The sequence below is a fragment of the Geotrypetes seraphini genome, chromosome 14 (genome assembly GCF_902459505.1).
Source record: "Geotrypetes seraphini chromosome 14, aGeoSer1.1, whole genome shotgun sequence".
In the NCBI taxonomy this organism is placed as follows: Eukaryota; Metazoa; Chordata; class Amphibia; order Gymnophiona; family Dermophiidae; genus Geotrypetes; species Geotrypetes seraphini.
The window spans coordinates 32,030,247-32,047,937 of record NC_047097.1 but is presented as its reverse complement, the minus strand read 5'-3'; the positions used below and the strand labels follow the sequence as shown (position 1 = coordinate 32,047,937).

The 17,691-nt window shown below is 45.0% G+C and overlaps 1 protein-coding gene across 6 annotated transcripts in view; it reads right to left on the bottom strand.

Moving 5' to 3' along the window:
• PRC1 (protein regulator of cytokinesis 1) overlaps positions 1–17,691 on the bottom strand; it is a 137,442-nt gene that overhangs the window by 91,096 nt on the left and 28,655 nt on the right. For all 6 annotated transcript variants that reach the window (XR_004537025.1, XR_004537026.1, XM_033921030.1 and 3 more), the window contains exons 3-5: positions 13,465–13,587; positions 5,840–6,073; positions 5,242–5,412 (exon numbers count right to left, since the gene is read on the bottom strand). Coding sequence is in view for 4 of the 6 variants with exons in the window: in XM_033921030.1 (XP_033776921.1) it covers positions 5,242–5,412; positions 5,840–6,073; positions 13,465–13,587 (528 nt within the window). In the remaining 2 variants the exon portion in view is untranslated. The remainder of the gene's footprint in view (positions 1–5,241; positions 5,413–5,839; positions 6,074–13,464; positions 13,588–17,691) is intronic.

Sequence of the window (17,691 nt, the reverse complement as noted above, 5' to 3'; positions counted from 1 at the left end):
GCTTGGATGAGGGAAGGCCAAAGGAGAAGAAGGAGGCAAAGACACAGGGGGTACAGATTGAACCCTCCCCCGAAACCCCCTGGGGGCATGTGGGATCCCCAGCCGCCTGAAAATAGGCTCTGCACAAAGCAAAAATTAAATCAGGGGGGGGAAACCCCAGGGTTCTCATGGGACTCCTTGCCACAGCAGGGGGCCCAGCTGAAACCTGCCCCTGTTTTTCCAATGCAAGGGGAAGGTCACCTGAGGTTGAAGACAAAATGGAGTGACCTGTCTGAGAAAATGGTGAAGTTCCCACCAAAAATAACCCCTCCAGGGCCTGTAGCAGTTGGGAAGCCTGAACTGTCCCAGCCACTAAAGCAGGGAAGCCGGCACCAGCTGTTACAAAATCAGCTGAGAGGGAGTCTTGAGCTGAACCGGCGGTAAGGGAATCCTTTTCACTCTTACTGTCGGCGGCTAAGGAAATCCTTCCGTGGGCGGTGGGAGAAGACCAGGCTTCCCTACTGCTCCCAGTTGACTCGCAAGGCACTAGCGTCGGGGAGCTCTGGATGCCTGCAGCGGCTGCCAAGGAGCTCCACTACCTCACCAGCCTGTACACCGCTTGCACAGGCTGGCCACGAATGCCTTGCATCTGGAGCACAATGATTGCTTTTTCCCCTGTAAAGTGCTCATTGCTCCATACGTGATCTAGGAAAAAAGTGCCGGTTAGTAGTAAAAAAACAGTAAATACAACAAATTTAAAGGAAAGCAACCTTCAGACCAGCACTACCTCAGGATTTTTTTTTTTAACAGAACAGACTCTACTGGCTCTCAAAGCAATATTCCTTGCTTGAATTAGGGGACAAGGCTCACTGCTGAGGCTCCTCTGCAAAAATTTTTGGGTGGTGGAAGAAATGGAGGGGAGAGACCCAGCACGAGACCCGCCAGGTTTGACACCCCCTGAGGTCAGACAAACCCCCAAACAGGGCCCGCCCAAGCTTAATCTGGCACAAAAATAGGGACCAGGATCCCTAAACAAATTCCAACAGCCCTACAAAGGGAGATGGGTACAGCTCCCCACACCTGCTGAGACTGAAAGAAGACTGATAGGAATAGGGAAAGGTATCTCTTATGTACTATTCCACAGTTTTGTTTCAGTCTCCACCTGCTGGTCATGATGAGTTATATACCCATTCATACCCAGTCTACCAGGCGCTACAGAAATAGGGATTAAACGTGTCTGCCTTTGAGTAAACTTGGACATGGCTCTAACAACTCTGACGGCCCTCTAACGCCTCCTAGTGATACGTGAGCATCTTTGCTATGTCTAAAATGATCAAGAAATGACAAAGACTATGGTTTCATGCTACTCATAAGAGAGCATTCCGCTACTGCTGACTGCCCAACCTCCAATTTCATCTCCTGGAGGGATTCAGAAATAAGACTGACCAAAGCTGAGGGCTTAAAGAATCTCCGCACCGTAGGATCTTCACCCAGGTCCACAACCTCTCCTAGATCTGAAACTTGCAGATCTGCAAGTGTTGCTGTATTCTCCCCGCAGTGGTAGTGCCTGTCTGTGTATGTAATGGCATCATCAGGATATCTTGGTCATCTGTTTCATTAGCCGTCAAATCATCCCTGGTCAACTTGGGGAATCTGCTTGACGAACTAGCTGCACTTCTTCGAGGGAGTAAACAGGAAGATAGACAAGGGCGAGCCGGTTGACATTGTATATCTGGATTTTCAGAAGGCGTTCGACAAGGTCCCGCATGAATGACTGCTTCGAAAAATTGCAAGCCATGGAATCGAGGGTGAAATACTCATGTGGATTAAAAACTGGTTGGCAGATAGGAAACAGAGAGTAGGGGTAAATGGACAATACTGGAAAAGTGTCACAAGTGGAGTACCGCAGGTTCGGTGCTTGGACCCGTGCTCTTCAACATATTTATAAATGACCTGGAAATTGGTACAACGAGCAAAGTGATTAAATTTGCAGACAATACAAAGTTATTCAGAGTAGTGAAGACGCAGAAGGATTGCAAAGACCTGCAACACGACAAACACGCTCAAGAAATGGGCTGCGACATGGCAAATGAGGTTTAACGTGGCTAAGTGTAAGATGATGCATGTCGGTAACAAAAATCTTATACACAAATACAGGATGTCTGGTGCAGTACTCGGAGTGACACTCCAGGAAAGAGACTTGGGAGTACTGGTTGACGTCGATGAAGCTGTCCGTGCAATGTGTGGCTGCTGCAAAAAGGGCAAACAGAATACTAGGAATGATTAAGAAGGGGATCACAAGCAGATCGGAGAAGGTTATCATGCCGCTGTACCTGGCTAAGGTACGCCCCACCTCGAATACTGCATCTAGCACTGGTCGCCGTACATGAAGAAGGACACTGTACTGCTCGAAAGGGTCCAGAGAAGAGCGACTTAAATTGTTAAGGGGCTGGAGGAGTTGCTGTACAGTGAGAGATTAAGAGAAACTGGGCCTCTTCTCCCTTGAAAAGAGGAGGCAAAGGGAACATGATCGAAACATTTAAGATAATGAAGGGAATAGACTTAGTAGATAGAGACAGATTGTTCACCCTCTCCAAAGTAGAGAGAACGACAGGGCACTCTCTAAAGTTGAAAGGGGATAGATTCCGTACGAACGTAAGGAAGTTCTTCTTCCCCCAGAGGATGTTGGAAAACTGGAACGCTCTTCCGGAGGCTGTTATAGGGGAAAACACCCTCCAGGGATTCAAGATAAAGTTACACAAGTTCCTGCTGAACCAGAATGTGCGCAGGTAAGGCTAGTCTCAGTTAGGGCACTGGTCTTTGACCTAAGGTCCACCGCGTGAGCGGACTGCTGGGCACGATGGACCACTAGTCTGACTCAGCAGCGGCAATTCTTATGTTCTTATGTTATCCTGCCCTGAGGATTCCATCTGAGCGGTTTTCTTGCAGAACCAAAAAATCACTAGATTCAAATCAGGAAAATCCAAGATGGCCGCTGGAGTAATTTTTATAAAAATAGCCTAGGAAAAGCACACGAACCCTCCAAAATGGCAAACTTAGGGGTGAGGACTAGGGCTAATTCCCAAATTGCCCAAAAATCACTTTTAAAGACCCCCCCAATCACTGTAACAGGCTGTCAGTCCTGTACACACTGTGCAATGCTGTGCACAGCGCTGCAGTAGAAGAAACAAACAGCGTACAGGGAGATTCTCTGCCTCAATAAGCCTTGGAAACTGGACTGCTGATCTGCCCTTCTGGCCCAACTCCACCTGTTGGGAACCACACGCCACACAAACAACCTAATGAAGGAACTCAGTCGGCTCAGATACTGGACACACCTCACAGAGCCAAACAGACAAACCTGGGGTGAGCCAGCTCCCAAGGGAGCAGTCCCTGAGCTCTGATCTGAAGATGCAGGCTATCCAGGAAGTGCACTGCAATGCAGCCAACAGACTATCTACAAAATACTGCAGCATAAAAATTCTGAGTAGAAGTAAAATTAAATATGAGCAGAAAAGACTAGCTCCTACTGTCTTTACTTGTAGGAAAGCAACTGGATTCCTGAGGGCAGCACTGAGGTAAGAGGGGAGGGTCTGAAAAAACTGTAAATGAGAACAAGCAGTCTTGCGACATGGGATGCATGAGCCACTGTCCAAGAATAGAGCAGGATTGTACAAGAAGCCCCATTATTGTAGCAACAGTTCTAAGGGTGAATTTCGACATGCATATTTATATATTTAAATCTAAAAACCACCATTAATGGATTTAGTAAAGAGTCCTAAGTTTAAGAGATTTTTTTTTCCTGGAATACTGTGGAGATCTGGATCTTCTTTGTTTATACCTGGTAATTTTCTTCTTTTCCATACATTCACTCATCAGAAACCAGTCTGTCTAGTGATTTCAGTACTTTGATCCTTCAATTGCAAATACCCAATGATTTTTCTGACTTATTATGTCACTTTTCAAAACTATGCCAAAAGGTAGTTGAGATTTTTTTTTTCTTCAAATTTTTATTTATTAAATTTCCAATTTTTACAACAATTGAATCACAAGTAATATAATTATTTACTATATATCATTGTATCTATCATTAATACAATTTAATTTATAAGCAGTATATATTATAAATTATATATAATCAAAAGTTATAAATCCCTCCCCATTTTTACAATTAATGATTCCAAAAATTATGCATAACCCACCCCATTCCTATATAAGTATTGCGAATGTGCTAAGAAATCTAATCATTAGAATAATTAGTCAATGGTTGCCAAATTTTCTTGAAATTATGAAGATTCCCATTTTGTAATGCTAATACTTTTTCCATTTTATAGATGTGACATACAGAGTTCCACCAGAAAGTATAATTTAATTTAGTATAATCTTTCCAATTTTGAGTGATTTGTTGTATGGCGACTCCTGTTAATATTAATAGCAGCTTGTTATTATCTGCTGAGATCGGACTCTGAGTTCTCATTGCAGTGCCAAATAGTATGGTATCATATGAGAGTCCTACGTGATTTTCTAGTAATTTGTTAATTTGGGGCCAAATCAGATTCCAAAAGGCATTTACACAGGGACAAAAAAAAATTAAGTGATCTAACGTCCCTATTTCTATTTTACAATGCCAGCATCTATTGGATCTAGTATTATCTATCTTTTGCAGGCGCGTAGGGGTCCATAACACTCTATGTAATAAAAACATCCATGTTTGACTCATAGATGCTGACTTTGTAGATCTTAATCTCCAGGACCAAAATCGTGGCCATTGAGATGCAGAAATTGTCTGTCCAATCTCAATACTCCAAATATCCCTAAGACCAGTTTTCTTTTTTTTATTTAAAAATTCATATATCAACTTGTACCATTTTGCGGCTTGGTGACCCAAGAAATCCGCCTGGAAACATAAAACCTGCAGACTATATTGAGTATTTTTTTTTTTTTTGTTGCTTAAATCTTTTTTTAATTTTTCAAAGTTAACAAAAATGCAGTACAGTATCTATACAAACAGCATTATTCATATATGCATTTATAATCCATCAAAATCCCCATAGCGTGATAATCCCCCTCCCCCACCCAACCAATACCTTGCAAGAGAATAAAACCATGACAAATATCTCTCTCCCACCCTCCCTCTCCCGGGTGTTGAGATTTTTAAGCATCCTTCAGAAGGGGTTAAGATAGACACACAAACCACAACATATAACTCAATTCAAACCTCAAAACTAGTGAGAAAACACCATGGAAATGATTTTATTATACCTGATGTAACAATTGTTTAAGAGCAGCAATGTTCTCAGTCGATAAACAAATAGCTTCCTCATCTTCACACACAACATCTCGCTCGAAGCTGTTGTCAGGAAGATGATCCAGTTCCTCCATGCATAAAATTATCTGTCTTTTGGTGCTTACAAATTCTGCTTTTCTGCAATCCTGCAATCAGAAAAATAGTATAGCACAGATGCTCAAGGTCCAGGCAAGAGGCAGGATCTTTGTTCACAAACTGTGGGCTGCGTACCAGTGCCAGATAGGGTAAGGCTTCAGTTTGGGTGGGCAATGCCGGTTCTCACGCACCGGGGGGGGGGGGGGGGGGGGGGCGATGCCAGTTCAGGGAGCGTTCGTGGGATGGGGGGGGGAGGTGGTAGAGCAGCACCGGTGGCCTCGTGGGGGGGGTAGGGGGGGAACACACACACACACATCAAGCGAGTTTCCCTTACTTCCTTTGGGGAAACTCGCTTTGATGCACGAGCAATTTGGTTTACGAGCACGCTTCTGGAACGAATTATGCTCGTAAACCAAGGATTGTTAGAAAGTGACAAAAAAGGTACACACTGAGTTTTTTTTTTAAAATATAAAATACCTTTTCAGCAGTTAATGCAGCCAAGTGTTGTCTGAATTGATCTAGTTCCTCTAGACTTGGAACAGCCTCATTGTCAATATAGCAGGGTTTTTTGCAAAGAATATCACAAAGGTCTTGTTCTTGTTTTTTCAAAGTTTTCAGCTCCTGAAGTCTGTCATCCTTTTGTTTTGATAAAACTTTTAGACGAGTACGCAAAGCACTCTCTAGTTCTAGGATTGTGCTATTCTCTTTTTCCTTAAAAAAAAAAAAAAAGGTACATGAATTATTCTACAATTAACTTATTCCACTTAAAAAAATTGCATACCACACCACTGTCCACCTCATAACAACACATTACTCCAGGTGATAGGCAAAAGCACTAGAGAAGGAAAAATTATGTCTTACCTGTTAATTTTCTTTCCTTTAAACACAGCAGATGAATCCAGAGACTAGTGGGATAGCACACATCGACCAGCAGGTGGAGATAGAGAACCGATTAACAGGTGGTCGTCTTGGATGGAACGTCTCCTGCAGCTTCAGTATTGCTCATTGCCTAAGCATCCGGAACCAGAAAATTCTCAGAATGCAAAAAACTTCTTTCCCATAACAAATTTCAAAGATATTAATGCAGAACACAACTACCAACTATAACAAAACTTCTGAAACATGCGAAAGATAACCCAACAGACAATATGCAGAAAGGGTGGGGCTCTGGATTCATCTGCTGCGTCTAAAGGAAAGAAAATTAACAGGTAAGACATAATTTTTCCTTCCTTAGCAACGGCAGCAGCTGAATCCAGAGACTAATGGGATGTAGCAAAGCAATCCTCAAACTGAGTGGGAAGCAAAAGCCGCTTCCGCGATGACCAAAGCACCGAAAGCAGTCTCCGCACGCGCTGCCACATCCAACTTGTAATGGTTAGAAAAGGTATTCTTAGAAGACCAAGTAGCCACACGACAAATCTCCTCCAAGGAAAATCCTCTAGACTCAGCCCAGGAAGTAGCTATCGCTCTAGTTGAATGAGCATGAAGGCCTTCTGGTAACCGCTTCCCTTTTATCAAATAAGTGGAAGCAATAGACTCCCTGATCCACCTAGCAATGGAATCTTTGGACGCTGCCATACCCCTGTTGCGTCCCGCGTACAGCACAAAGAGGTGATCGGAACAGCGAAATTCGTTACTAACCAGCAGATAGTGAAGAATTCTACGCACATCCAGGAAATGAAGCGAAGAGAAGCATGCCCCCCAATCCTGCTTCCGAAAAACAAAAAGGAAGAGAGACTGGTTGACATGGAAGGAAGAAACAACCTTCGGAAGAAACGAAGGCATAGTCCAAATTGAGAACCCTGAATCCGAAATTCGCAAAAAAGGGTCTCTGCATGACAACGCCTGCAACTCAGAAACCCGCCGGGCTGAAGCCATAGCTACAAGAAATACTGCTTTCAACGTGACATCTTTCAAGTGGACAAAGACTCAAATGGAGCCTTCTGCAAACCTCCAAGGACTAACTTAAGGCTCCACTCTGGGCACAGCTTCTTAACAGGTGGACGAATATGTTGTACTCCTTTCTGAAACCGAACTACATCAGTCTGAGAAGCAAGGGAAGATCGAAACAAGCAATAGCTGCTACGTGAACTTTAAGAGAATTGTACGCCAAGCCCTTGACAACTCCATCCTGTAGAAAAGATAGAATGTTTGCTAAAGCATGGAAAGGTGAAACACCCTGGTCACCGCACCAAGATTCAAACACTCTCCATACTCTAGCATAAAACGCAGAAGTAGATCTCTTTTTTGCTTGGAGAAGGGTGGAAATAACTTGCTCGTCTCTCGAAACTACGGCGGGTGCTCACGGCAGCCATTTCCTATTGGCGATCTACAAGGGGCAGGAGCGAGGCAGGAATGTGATAAAATATTGGTTCCCCTGTCCAAAAAAAAAAAAAAAAAATCGCAAATTTGTGAAACTGCGAATGGGGAGGGGGAAGTGTATTTTTCTTTCATTGTAAATGATTTCACTATAGCATATAAGGCTGAAGGGCACACCAGAGAGGCGAAGGATCTCTCGTGTTCTGAGAGACGTTTTGTGGCCGCTTCGATCGAGTCATCTAAGAGCTCGTTCCCCACATAGGGGAGATTCACCAAGCGATCCTGCAAATTGGGGTCCATGTCCACCAGACGCAGCCAAGCCTAGCGATGTATTGCCACCACAAAGGCCGTGACCCGGGACGACAGCTCAAAAGCGTCATACGCAGCTTACAGCATGTAGACACGGATACTGGACAACGTCTCCAAAAGGTGACTGAATGCCTGCTGACAGCAGGAGGAGACGTCAGGAAGAAAAGACTGCAGAACCTTCAGGCAGTGCTTGAGGTAAGAAATAAACGTAAAATTGTAGTTAAGGACGCTGTTCGCCATCATTGAGTTTTGATAAAGGCGGTGACCAAACTTGTCAATTGTCCAGCCTCTCTGCCCGGGGGGACGGCAGCATAGATCCTGGAGGGGTTGGACTTCTTGAGCGAGGACTCGACCACCAGAGACTAGTGGGAGAGCTGCAACTTCTCGAAACCCTTACATGGTACCATACGGTATTGAGACTCCATCTTGGAAGGGATGGCCGGGATGGCATAAGGCGCTTCCAGATTACGGAGGAAGGTCTGTTTGAGAACCTGATTCAGAGAAAGCCGCAAGGACTCCTTAGGGGGATGAGGCAGCTCCAAACTCATCCAGGTATTCCTTGGTGTACTGGGATTCAGACTGGAGATCCAGCTGAAGAGCCCTACCCATGTCCGAGACAAATTTAGCAAAAGAGGAGGTCCGAGACAAAGAAGGGGTCTCGTGAGGCGAGGAGGATCCGGAATGTCAAGCCCCCGAAAAAGACAGGGACGCTTCCCTGGAATAAAGAGCAGGCATGTCCGAGTCACGGGAGAAGGACAGAGAAGAAGTTTCAGCTCCAAGGGCCCGGAGAGGCAGAGAAGCCCCCACGGCGTCCCCCACTGGGGGAAGAGCCAGGGGTATGAGGAACCGGAGGGGAAACCAACTTCCTCGAGGGTCTCGACCTCATAGAAACATAAAAACATAGAACATGACGGCAGAAAAGGACCACGGCCCATCTAGTCTGACCACACTAATGGCCCACCCCCTAACTACTTCCATGAAGAGATCCCACATGCCAATCCCATCTTTTCTTAAAATATGGCACACTGCTGGCCTCAATTAGCTGTTGTGGAAGATTATTCCAGCGATCAACCACACTTTTGGTGAAGAAATATTTTTGAACCACCCTGACCCAGGGAGACTGACGGGAAGGACCACCGGCAGGAGCGAGAAGTTTGTCGAGACCGCACTGGCTCCCTGAAGCGCCTTGAGGAATGTGGAGCAGGAGATGTGCCCCGAGGAGACAAGTCCCTCGACCTCTTCGAGGGCGGAAGCCTAAAAAAAGGAGCGGACTTCGAGGTATGCTTTGATCGAGGCACACGAAGCGGGGACCCGGGCCTCGAAGTAGCAGGGGATGACCCACTAGAGGAAAGCTGTCGAGACCGCCTGCGAGGGGTGTCGAGCGGGCGCTCAGTCTGGCCAGCCGGGGTCGGGGTCGAAGCCGGGGCAAGTTGGCTCAGGACCGAGGAGATCTGCACCTGCAGGATGGCCTTCAGCATGTCCTCGAACATCGGCACCGAGACCATCGGATCAGGTCGAGGAGGTGCAGCAGTGTGCTCCAACGAGGCGACCTCGATGAAGAGTTTTCCTTTGAGTGGAGGCATGCTTTGGAAGAGGTCTGTACGGGGCATGGACAGTCGCACCCCCCTGAGACCCCGGAGTAGGCTTCTTCGCCAAGGGACCTGAGAGAGGAAAAGGAGACTTACCCGGAGCCACAGGTTTTGTCGAGGCAGACGAGGACTTCACAGATGAAGGCGACTTTGATGGTGGAGACGTTGGAGCCCGAGGCCCCCACCGGGGTCGAGGTCGGTCGTGCCACCAGATCCATACCAAAAAGTTCAAGGATCCTGGCCCTTCTCCGAAGCGCACGCAGTTGAAGAATAGCACAACGCGGGCAGGAGTCCAAATGATGATCTGCCCCGAGGCACTCAATGCACCAACAGTGGGGGTCAGTGATAGAGATCACCCGACCACAATAAGTGTACTTTTTGAAACCAGAGACCGGCTGGGACATAAGCCCAAGTGATGCCGCGCGAGGCTCACTGGCCAAGGCGGACTCGGAGCGCTGGGTCAACGACAGAAGTCAGAAGAAAAACCGGTTTTAAGATTATAATTTTATTTTTTTTGGAAACGTACCATACAGCGACTCACCCGAAAATAAAAAAACGAAGTAAGCCGCGGTGCAAGAGGCACTCCGATCTCGCAGAGCAGAGGAACTGGGCTTCTGGCTCTGCAGAAAACGAAGAACTGAGGCCATGAGGAGGAGACGTGCCCCCTAGCTCGAGAGGGAAGGCACCCGCGCATGCACAGTACTCTCACAAACTTTAAGATCTTCAAGCAAGTTTGCTTGCGAGAGTGTCCGATTGGGGCTCCGTAGATGACGTCACCCACATGTGGAGAATATGCTGCCTGCTTGTCCTGAGATAACAAGCTATTTAATGGGGCTAGGACTAAAGAGGACTGCGAAGATTTACAAAGGGACCTGAATAAACTAGGGGAGTGGGCAACGAGATGGCAGGTGAAGCTCAATGTAGAGAAATGTAAAGTCTTACATGTAGGAAACAGAAATCTGAGGTACAGCTACACGATGGGAGGGCTGTTATTGAGTGAGAGTTCCCAAGAAAGGGACTTGGGGGTAATGGTCGCTGTACCTAAAGAAGGATATGGCGATACTCGAGAGGGTTCAGAAGAGAGCGAAACGTTTGATAAAAGGTATGGAAAACCTTTCATACGCTGAAAGAATAGAGAGACTGGGGCTTTTTTGCTGGAGAAGCAGAGACTTAGAGGGGATGATAGAGACTTACAAGATCACGAAGGGCATAGAGAGAGTAGAGAGGGACAGATTCTTCAAACTTTCGACAACTACAGGAACGAGAAGGCATTCAGAAAAATTAAAAGGGGACAGAATCAGAACCAATGCTAGGAACACGCGCTTCCAGAGGAAATGATAGGACAGGGTACGGTATTGGAGTTCAAGAAGGGATTGGACAATTTTCTGAAGGAAAAGGGGATAGAAGGGTATAGACAGAGGGCTAGTATACAGGTCCTGGACCTGATGGGGAGCCGCGTGAGCGGACTGCTAGGCATGATGGACCTCAGGTCTGACCCAGCAGAGGCACAGCTTATGTTCTTATGAGAATATCTGCCTGTTGTCCTTGGATAACACCTGTTGTGGTAAGTAACTGTGCTTTATCACAGGACAAGCAGGCAGCATATTCTCACAAATGGGTGACCTCCAAGCTAACAGAGATGGAATGGTGGGAATGTTACATAGAAACATAGAAGATGACGGCAGATAAGGGCCATAGCCCATCAGGTCTGCCCACTCTACTGACCCACCCCCAAGCCTACTATCCTAGGGATCCCACTCCTGGTGACAGGTTCCCTTGGCTTAACCCTCTAAGGGATCCCACATGGGCATCCCATTTGCTCTTAAATTTTTGCACGCTGTTTGCCTCGATCACCTGCACCGGGAGCTCGTTCCAAGGATCAACCACTCTCTCGGTGAAGAAATATTTCCTGGTGTCGCCATGAAATTTCCCGCCCCTGAGTTTGAGCGGATGCCTTCTTGTGGCTGAGGGTCCTTTGAGAAAGAGAATCTCTTCTTCCATCTCGATACGGCCGGTAATATTCTTAAACGTTGGCCTTTAATAAAATAAATTTTGTAATACAGATTGGCCAAAGTGCCCATCCCATCCGGAGAAAGATTCCAGACAATAGTGAGAAGTGAATGTATGAACTGAGGACCAAGTGGCAGCTTTACATATTTTCTCAATGGGAGTAGATCTAAGGAAAACCACAGAAGCTGCCAGAGCTCTAACTTTGTTGGGTTTTTTATTTATTTATTCATATATATTTAATGATTACAATATCAGATGATACCAGGAAAAAAAGGATTCTTACACAAAATTTAACCAATATTTATACATACAAACAAAATTCCTTTCCAAGCCCACAACAATGGGGAGACATGCTACCAATTTTTTTACACAAAAAATAAGAAGAAAACTAAGAATTGGTTCTTGATTCAGCCTTATGAATCTTAAACCCTTCCCTACCATTTGGGACTCTTACATCCTCCAATTTCTCAGTTGTGAAACACATTAAAGAATAAAACTCATTTCTGCTCTCTAGCTAACAAGAATTGTTGCAATTGAATGGGATCCCAAAATACATATTCAATGTCTTGTAATTTAACAAGACATTTGCATGGAAATTTTAGATAGAATGATGCCTCAAGAGCTAACACTCTTGTTTTTAATTTTAAAAATTTTTTCCTTCTTAATTGCGTAGCTCTTGATACATCAGGAAAAATTCTTTTTTTTTTTTTTTCCCTTCCTCTTTATTCATTTTTAATCTCTCAACAAGTGTACAAATTAAACCATACATATATTTCAGTGGTTCCCAAACCTGTCCTGGGGGACCCCCAGCCAGTCAGGTTTTCAAGATATCCCTAATGAATATGCATGAGAGAGATTTGCATACCTGTCACTTCCATTATATGCAAATCTCTCTCATGCATATTCATTAGGGATATCTTGAAAACCTGACTGGCTGGGGGTCCCCCAGGACAGGTTTGGGAACCACTGATATATATATGAAAACATCACTTGTATGTCTGATAAGAATAACAACAAAAAATTCTAACCAGATCTCCACAAAATTTTGTCAACCTATTTTTAAAGTAAGTTTTCATTATTAACATTTTATCTATCTCATTCATGCATGTTATTAACAGAGTGGACCTACTCTGGATCACATCCTGACTATCTTCCAAAAACTCTGTCAAATTTATTTCATTAGTAACCAGATGGTCCACCTCCTGGGCGGATTGTATTTTCCTCTGTAAACCACTCTGAACTGTTTGTGGTTTTGCGGTATTTAAAAATAAAGTTGTTGTTATTATTATTATACGTACTTGTATTACAAGACCTCGCTCATTTAGAACAGTCACTACACTCCCGCAGCGTCAGAGAGAGGAGAACCATCGGCTCAGTTGTGATGTGTGCATACTGTATGTGCTTGTATTGCAAGACATTGCTTGTGTATCAAGTTAAAATTTAAAAAAATGTTTTGCTTGTCTTGCAAAACACTTGCAAACCAAGTTACTTGCAATCCAAGGTTTTACTGTACTTTGTAATGATAAATTTTTTGATGAGATACCAGTTGTTAGATACTGGCATACTTTTGATATAATAACAGAACATCAACTTAAGCAATTCTGCATTAAATTTGGTTAGAAAAAATGTTTACTAGATCCTGTTCCTTCATACCTTTTCTGTAATATTCCTTTTTATATTACTACTTGGCTTACAATGCTGATTAACTATATTCTTACCAGTGGCTTCTTTATATCAGATATGGGACAAATTATACTTAGAAGAGTTCCTCATCACAGCAATAGAGCTTCTTTTGATTTTTACAAATTATTTGGGTACCCTTCTGAGTTGGCTCTTCCCCAGGAGGGTCCAGATTATCTAAGTTAAATGACTTACTTCAAATGAAGACACGTTAAGTTCTTGGCAGACTGTTTTCAGTTCCTTGCGGCAAAGAGCAATATTGTTTAAGAGGCGTTCTTTGAGACTCTCCTCCTCAGCAATCATCATGTCCAAGAGACTCTAATGGAGGGGGGGAGAGAGAAGTAAAAGATTTAATTCTTACATGGATGATAATCTTTCTGTTAATACACATAGGAGTCTGTAATGTAGGTAAATATTCTCTGGTTGCAAAAGGATGTCAATCTTTCAGCTCCTCCTCCTTCACCAGTGAAGTATAGTGCCCTCTTCAGTTTGTTCCAATGCAAACAATATCCACAACAACAGAAAAAAGTAGAAGGGTCACAGAAAACTTTCCCAAAACAATGGAAAAATTATGTTCTTACCTGTTAATTTTCTTTCCCTTAGACGCAGCAGATGAATCCAGAGACCAATGGGATAGCTCACATCTACCAGCAGGCGGAGATAGAGAAACTGATTAACAGGTGGTCCTATTGGCTGGCACTCCTCCTGTTTATCCAGTATAGCTCCTTGCCCAAGCATCCGTAACCATCAATAGGCATAGCATGTAAAAAACTTCTTTCCCATAACAAATCTCAAAATGCAATAATACAGAAAACAACCTGCCATAATAACAAACTGCGAAAGTTGTACAAGAAAAAACCGAGAGACAATATCCAGAAAGGGTGGGGCTCTGGATTCATCTGCTGCGTCTAAGGGAAAGAAAATTAACAGGTAAGAACATAATTTTTCCTTCCCTAGCAACAGCAGCAGATGAATCCAGAGACCAATGGGATGTAGCAAAGCAATCCTCAATCTGGGTGGGAAGCAAACGCCGCCTCCACAACAACCGAAGCACAAAACGCCCCTACCGCATGCGCCCCCACATCCAAGCAGAAATGCGGAGAGAAAGCACACTCGGAAGACCAATTAGCCGCGAGACAAATCTCCTCCAAGGAAAAAACCTCTGGGCTGAGCCCAAGAAGTAGCCATCGCTCCGGCGGAATGGTCATGAAGTTCTTTCACCACCCGCTTCCCTGCCAGCAAGCAAGCATAAAGAATGTCCTCCTGGACCCATTGAGCAATGGAGGCTTCGGGCGCCGCCATACGTTTGAGGCGTCCCTTGAAGAATACAAAAAGGAGATATAAACAACTAAAAGTCATTAGAAACCGAGCTCGCGGAGAACGCTACGTACGTATCAAAAAATGCAGTGAATAACAGCACTGCTCCCAATTTCTCCTCCCAGGAAGAAGGAAGGAAAAGCGAGAATGAAAGGATGACACCCCCCTAGAAAGAAATAGTGGTACCATCCGAACTGATACCCCATATTTTGGAAATCAGAAATAGGAATCCCCGTTGAACAAGGCCTGCAACATAGAAAACTGTAGAGCTGGAGCCATGGCCACAAGAAACCCCATGTTCAACAGCACAGCCCTTTAGAGTCCCAAAAGACAAGGATGAAATGAAGCCTTTGGTAAACTGAGAAGAAGTACGTGAAGATTGTACTCCCAAACCGGGCTTTCTAAGAGGCGCATGAATATACCGCACACTGTTTAGGAACTGAACTACATGAAGCTGAGAATTAAGCGAAGAACAATATACCTAGCCCTTGTAACAAGCCAAGAATGGCACTAGAAGCTGAAGGGAATTGAACGCTAAGCCCTCGACAATACACTTGTGCCAAAAAGGAACTCTGGAGTGGTTCAAACATTAAGAAGCACCCAAGAAAGGAAAAACCTCCAAAAGGAAGCAGAAGCCACAGGAGAAGACGTCCATAGCACCTGGATAAGAAAAGAAACAACCTGCTTCGCATAACCCTTACATGTCAGCCAAGATTTTTCAAAAAACTAGGTTGTAATACTAAAGTAGTACAAATATCCATGTTGATCGGACCCTAGGCGAGCAAAGCCGGAGATACCAGGAAACTTCTTAGTCCGGCTGTCGAAAGACTCATCAAATCCGCATAGTAAGGATGGCGTCGCCAGTCCAGAGATTCTACAAATACTGTGCCCGGAAAGCGAGCTCGAGATGGCAAATCCAAGCCATCATCAGCCAGCGGAAAACACTGAAAAAGAGAAGGCAGAGGCAAGAAAGGAGCCATGCAGCTACCCCCTCTAACTCCCACTCCCTGGGCCCGCCGAAGAAGCTAGGAAGCTTAGAATTGAGAGACGAGGCCATGAGGTCTAGGTCAAAGAGATCTCACGTCCATAAAAGGAGCTAGAACGCCTGAGCCACAAATCTCAATATCCAGGATGCAGAAGATTACACTATTACTAACATGCACACTTTCCAGAGCATACACAGCGCTGTACCCTGTAACATACAAGAAATGAGCCATGCTCAGATTCCGCGGAGAGAAAGTCTATCCAAACTCTTATCCTGATCCATAAAAGGATCTGCCAACAGAAGACGAAGATGAGTCCACCCATTGAAGCAGACCAACTTCACCTGCCAACTGAGTACAACACCTACTGCCCAAGCTGTAGAGAAATACCCCCATCCTAATATTGACCAAAAGGACCCTCAGCGGCAATCCGGAAGAATGATCTGAAGCTCCAGAAAGGTAGCCCGACCCTGCTCAAGAGTAGAAGAAGGAACAAGTACTGAGTCGCCTCTGAAGACCAGAATCCTGGAGCTGAGGATGGACGCCACCGAGCCCCCCAACCTGACAGCCCGGGATGGTCGGTGATCATGAGCTAGTCCAGCAAAGACCGAGGCATGCCTTGAAAAGAGAAATCGCGCTGAGCCACCAAATCATACAGAGCAATGCAGGAGGAGCATACCAAATAATTGGAGCCCTGAGATACCAGGAACCACCGGAACAAAAGCGACTGCTGTAGCGTAAGAAGGGGAAAGCAAGCCAAAGTTCCCAGTGGAGTCAGCAATATGGATCCCAGAAATTGTACAGAATCCCATACTCTTGGTCATGGTAAGCGAAGAAGAATACCAATCTGAGACCGAGACCCCACGCCCAAGTCTCCGGAAAGAAACACATGTCTCTCCTATATGAATAAAAACATTACCCCGATATACCTATAAATAGTACAGGAGAAAAGAGCGCCTTGCAAATTCGAAGATGCACGTGTAAAGAACTGAGGAAAAGATACCACCCTTTTTGTGTCAGTCAAATGTCCCGACTGGAAGTCGTCCGAATCAAGCAGGCAGTCAAGAAGAAATTAGATGAATCGCCTGGTAGCGCCAAAACGGTACCACCGCCCACATCACCTAAAACGTTCGTGAAGCCTTGGGTAGGCGAAATGGCATGTGCCAAAACCGAAAGTGCTGCTCCAAGAGAGGCAGGCAAACCAAGTGCCGATTCGGAGTCCATAGAGAAAATGTAAATATACTCCCAGGTTGTCTGCAGAAATGTGTAACCCCGAGAAACTAATTCAGCAGAATGGGATCCAGCCTGCCCAATGCCCCCATCTTGGGCACCATGCAGTAAGTGGAACAACGTCCCTTAGTTCCCAAAGAACTACAAGAACTGTCCTGAGGACCAGTAACACTGAAAAGGGAAACACAAAACATAGAGACTCCAAGAACGAACTGGAAACCTGAGGAGGATGCAAAGATGCAAGCATCCTGAAAAATTTTCACAGCCCCCTGACCTGACATTATAGCATCTTCTCCCTCATGAGAAAGCCTGAAGAGTCATTGGAAGAAGTCAAGATCCCCTCAGAATGAAGTGCAGAAGGTCAGGGAATGGCAGGATGAGACTGTAGGATCTGCAAGAAGATTCTCCTAGGAAAAATCAAGTTTCACAATGTAAAGAGGAATATACTGGAACCATGAAAACAGTACTAACCCTATGCAACATGAGCGAAATACGTATGTCCTTTAAAGTGAATACGTACTAGACTCAATCAAGATGCTGCATCTACCACCCCGTGGAAAGCAACAGCATCCTTACAGTTATCAGACAAAGCTCACAACGCTAATGAGAGCTTCAGGGATGAGGCTAACAGCCACATATCGCGTGATCCTCCGTGGGTTTGATAGAGTAGGTAACTGGTTCCTGGTTAAAAGGAGCTGTACAGCCCTTTCTGTCTGGTCGGAGGGCCCGTCTAGCATGTGCCTTGAGAAAATGGTGACAGGAGAAACCAGCGAGATAAGCATGGAAATCTGAAGTCCAGGCTCACTGAAGAGAAACCTCAACAGGAGAAAATAAAGTTCCAGCCACAGCCAGAATTCAGAAGCTAGTTGAATAGCGACCTTTTCCTGCTGGG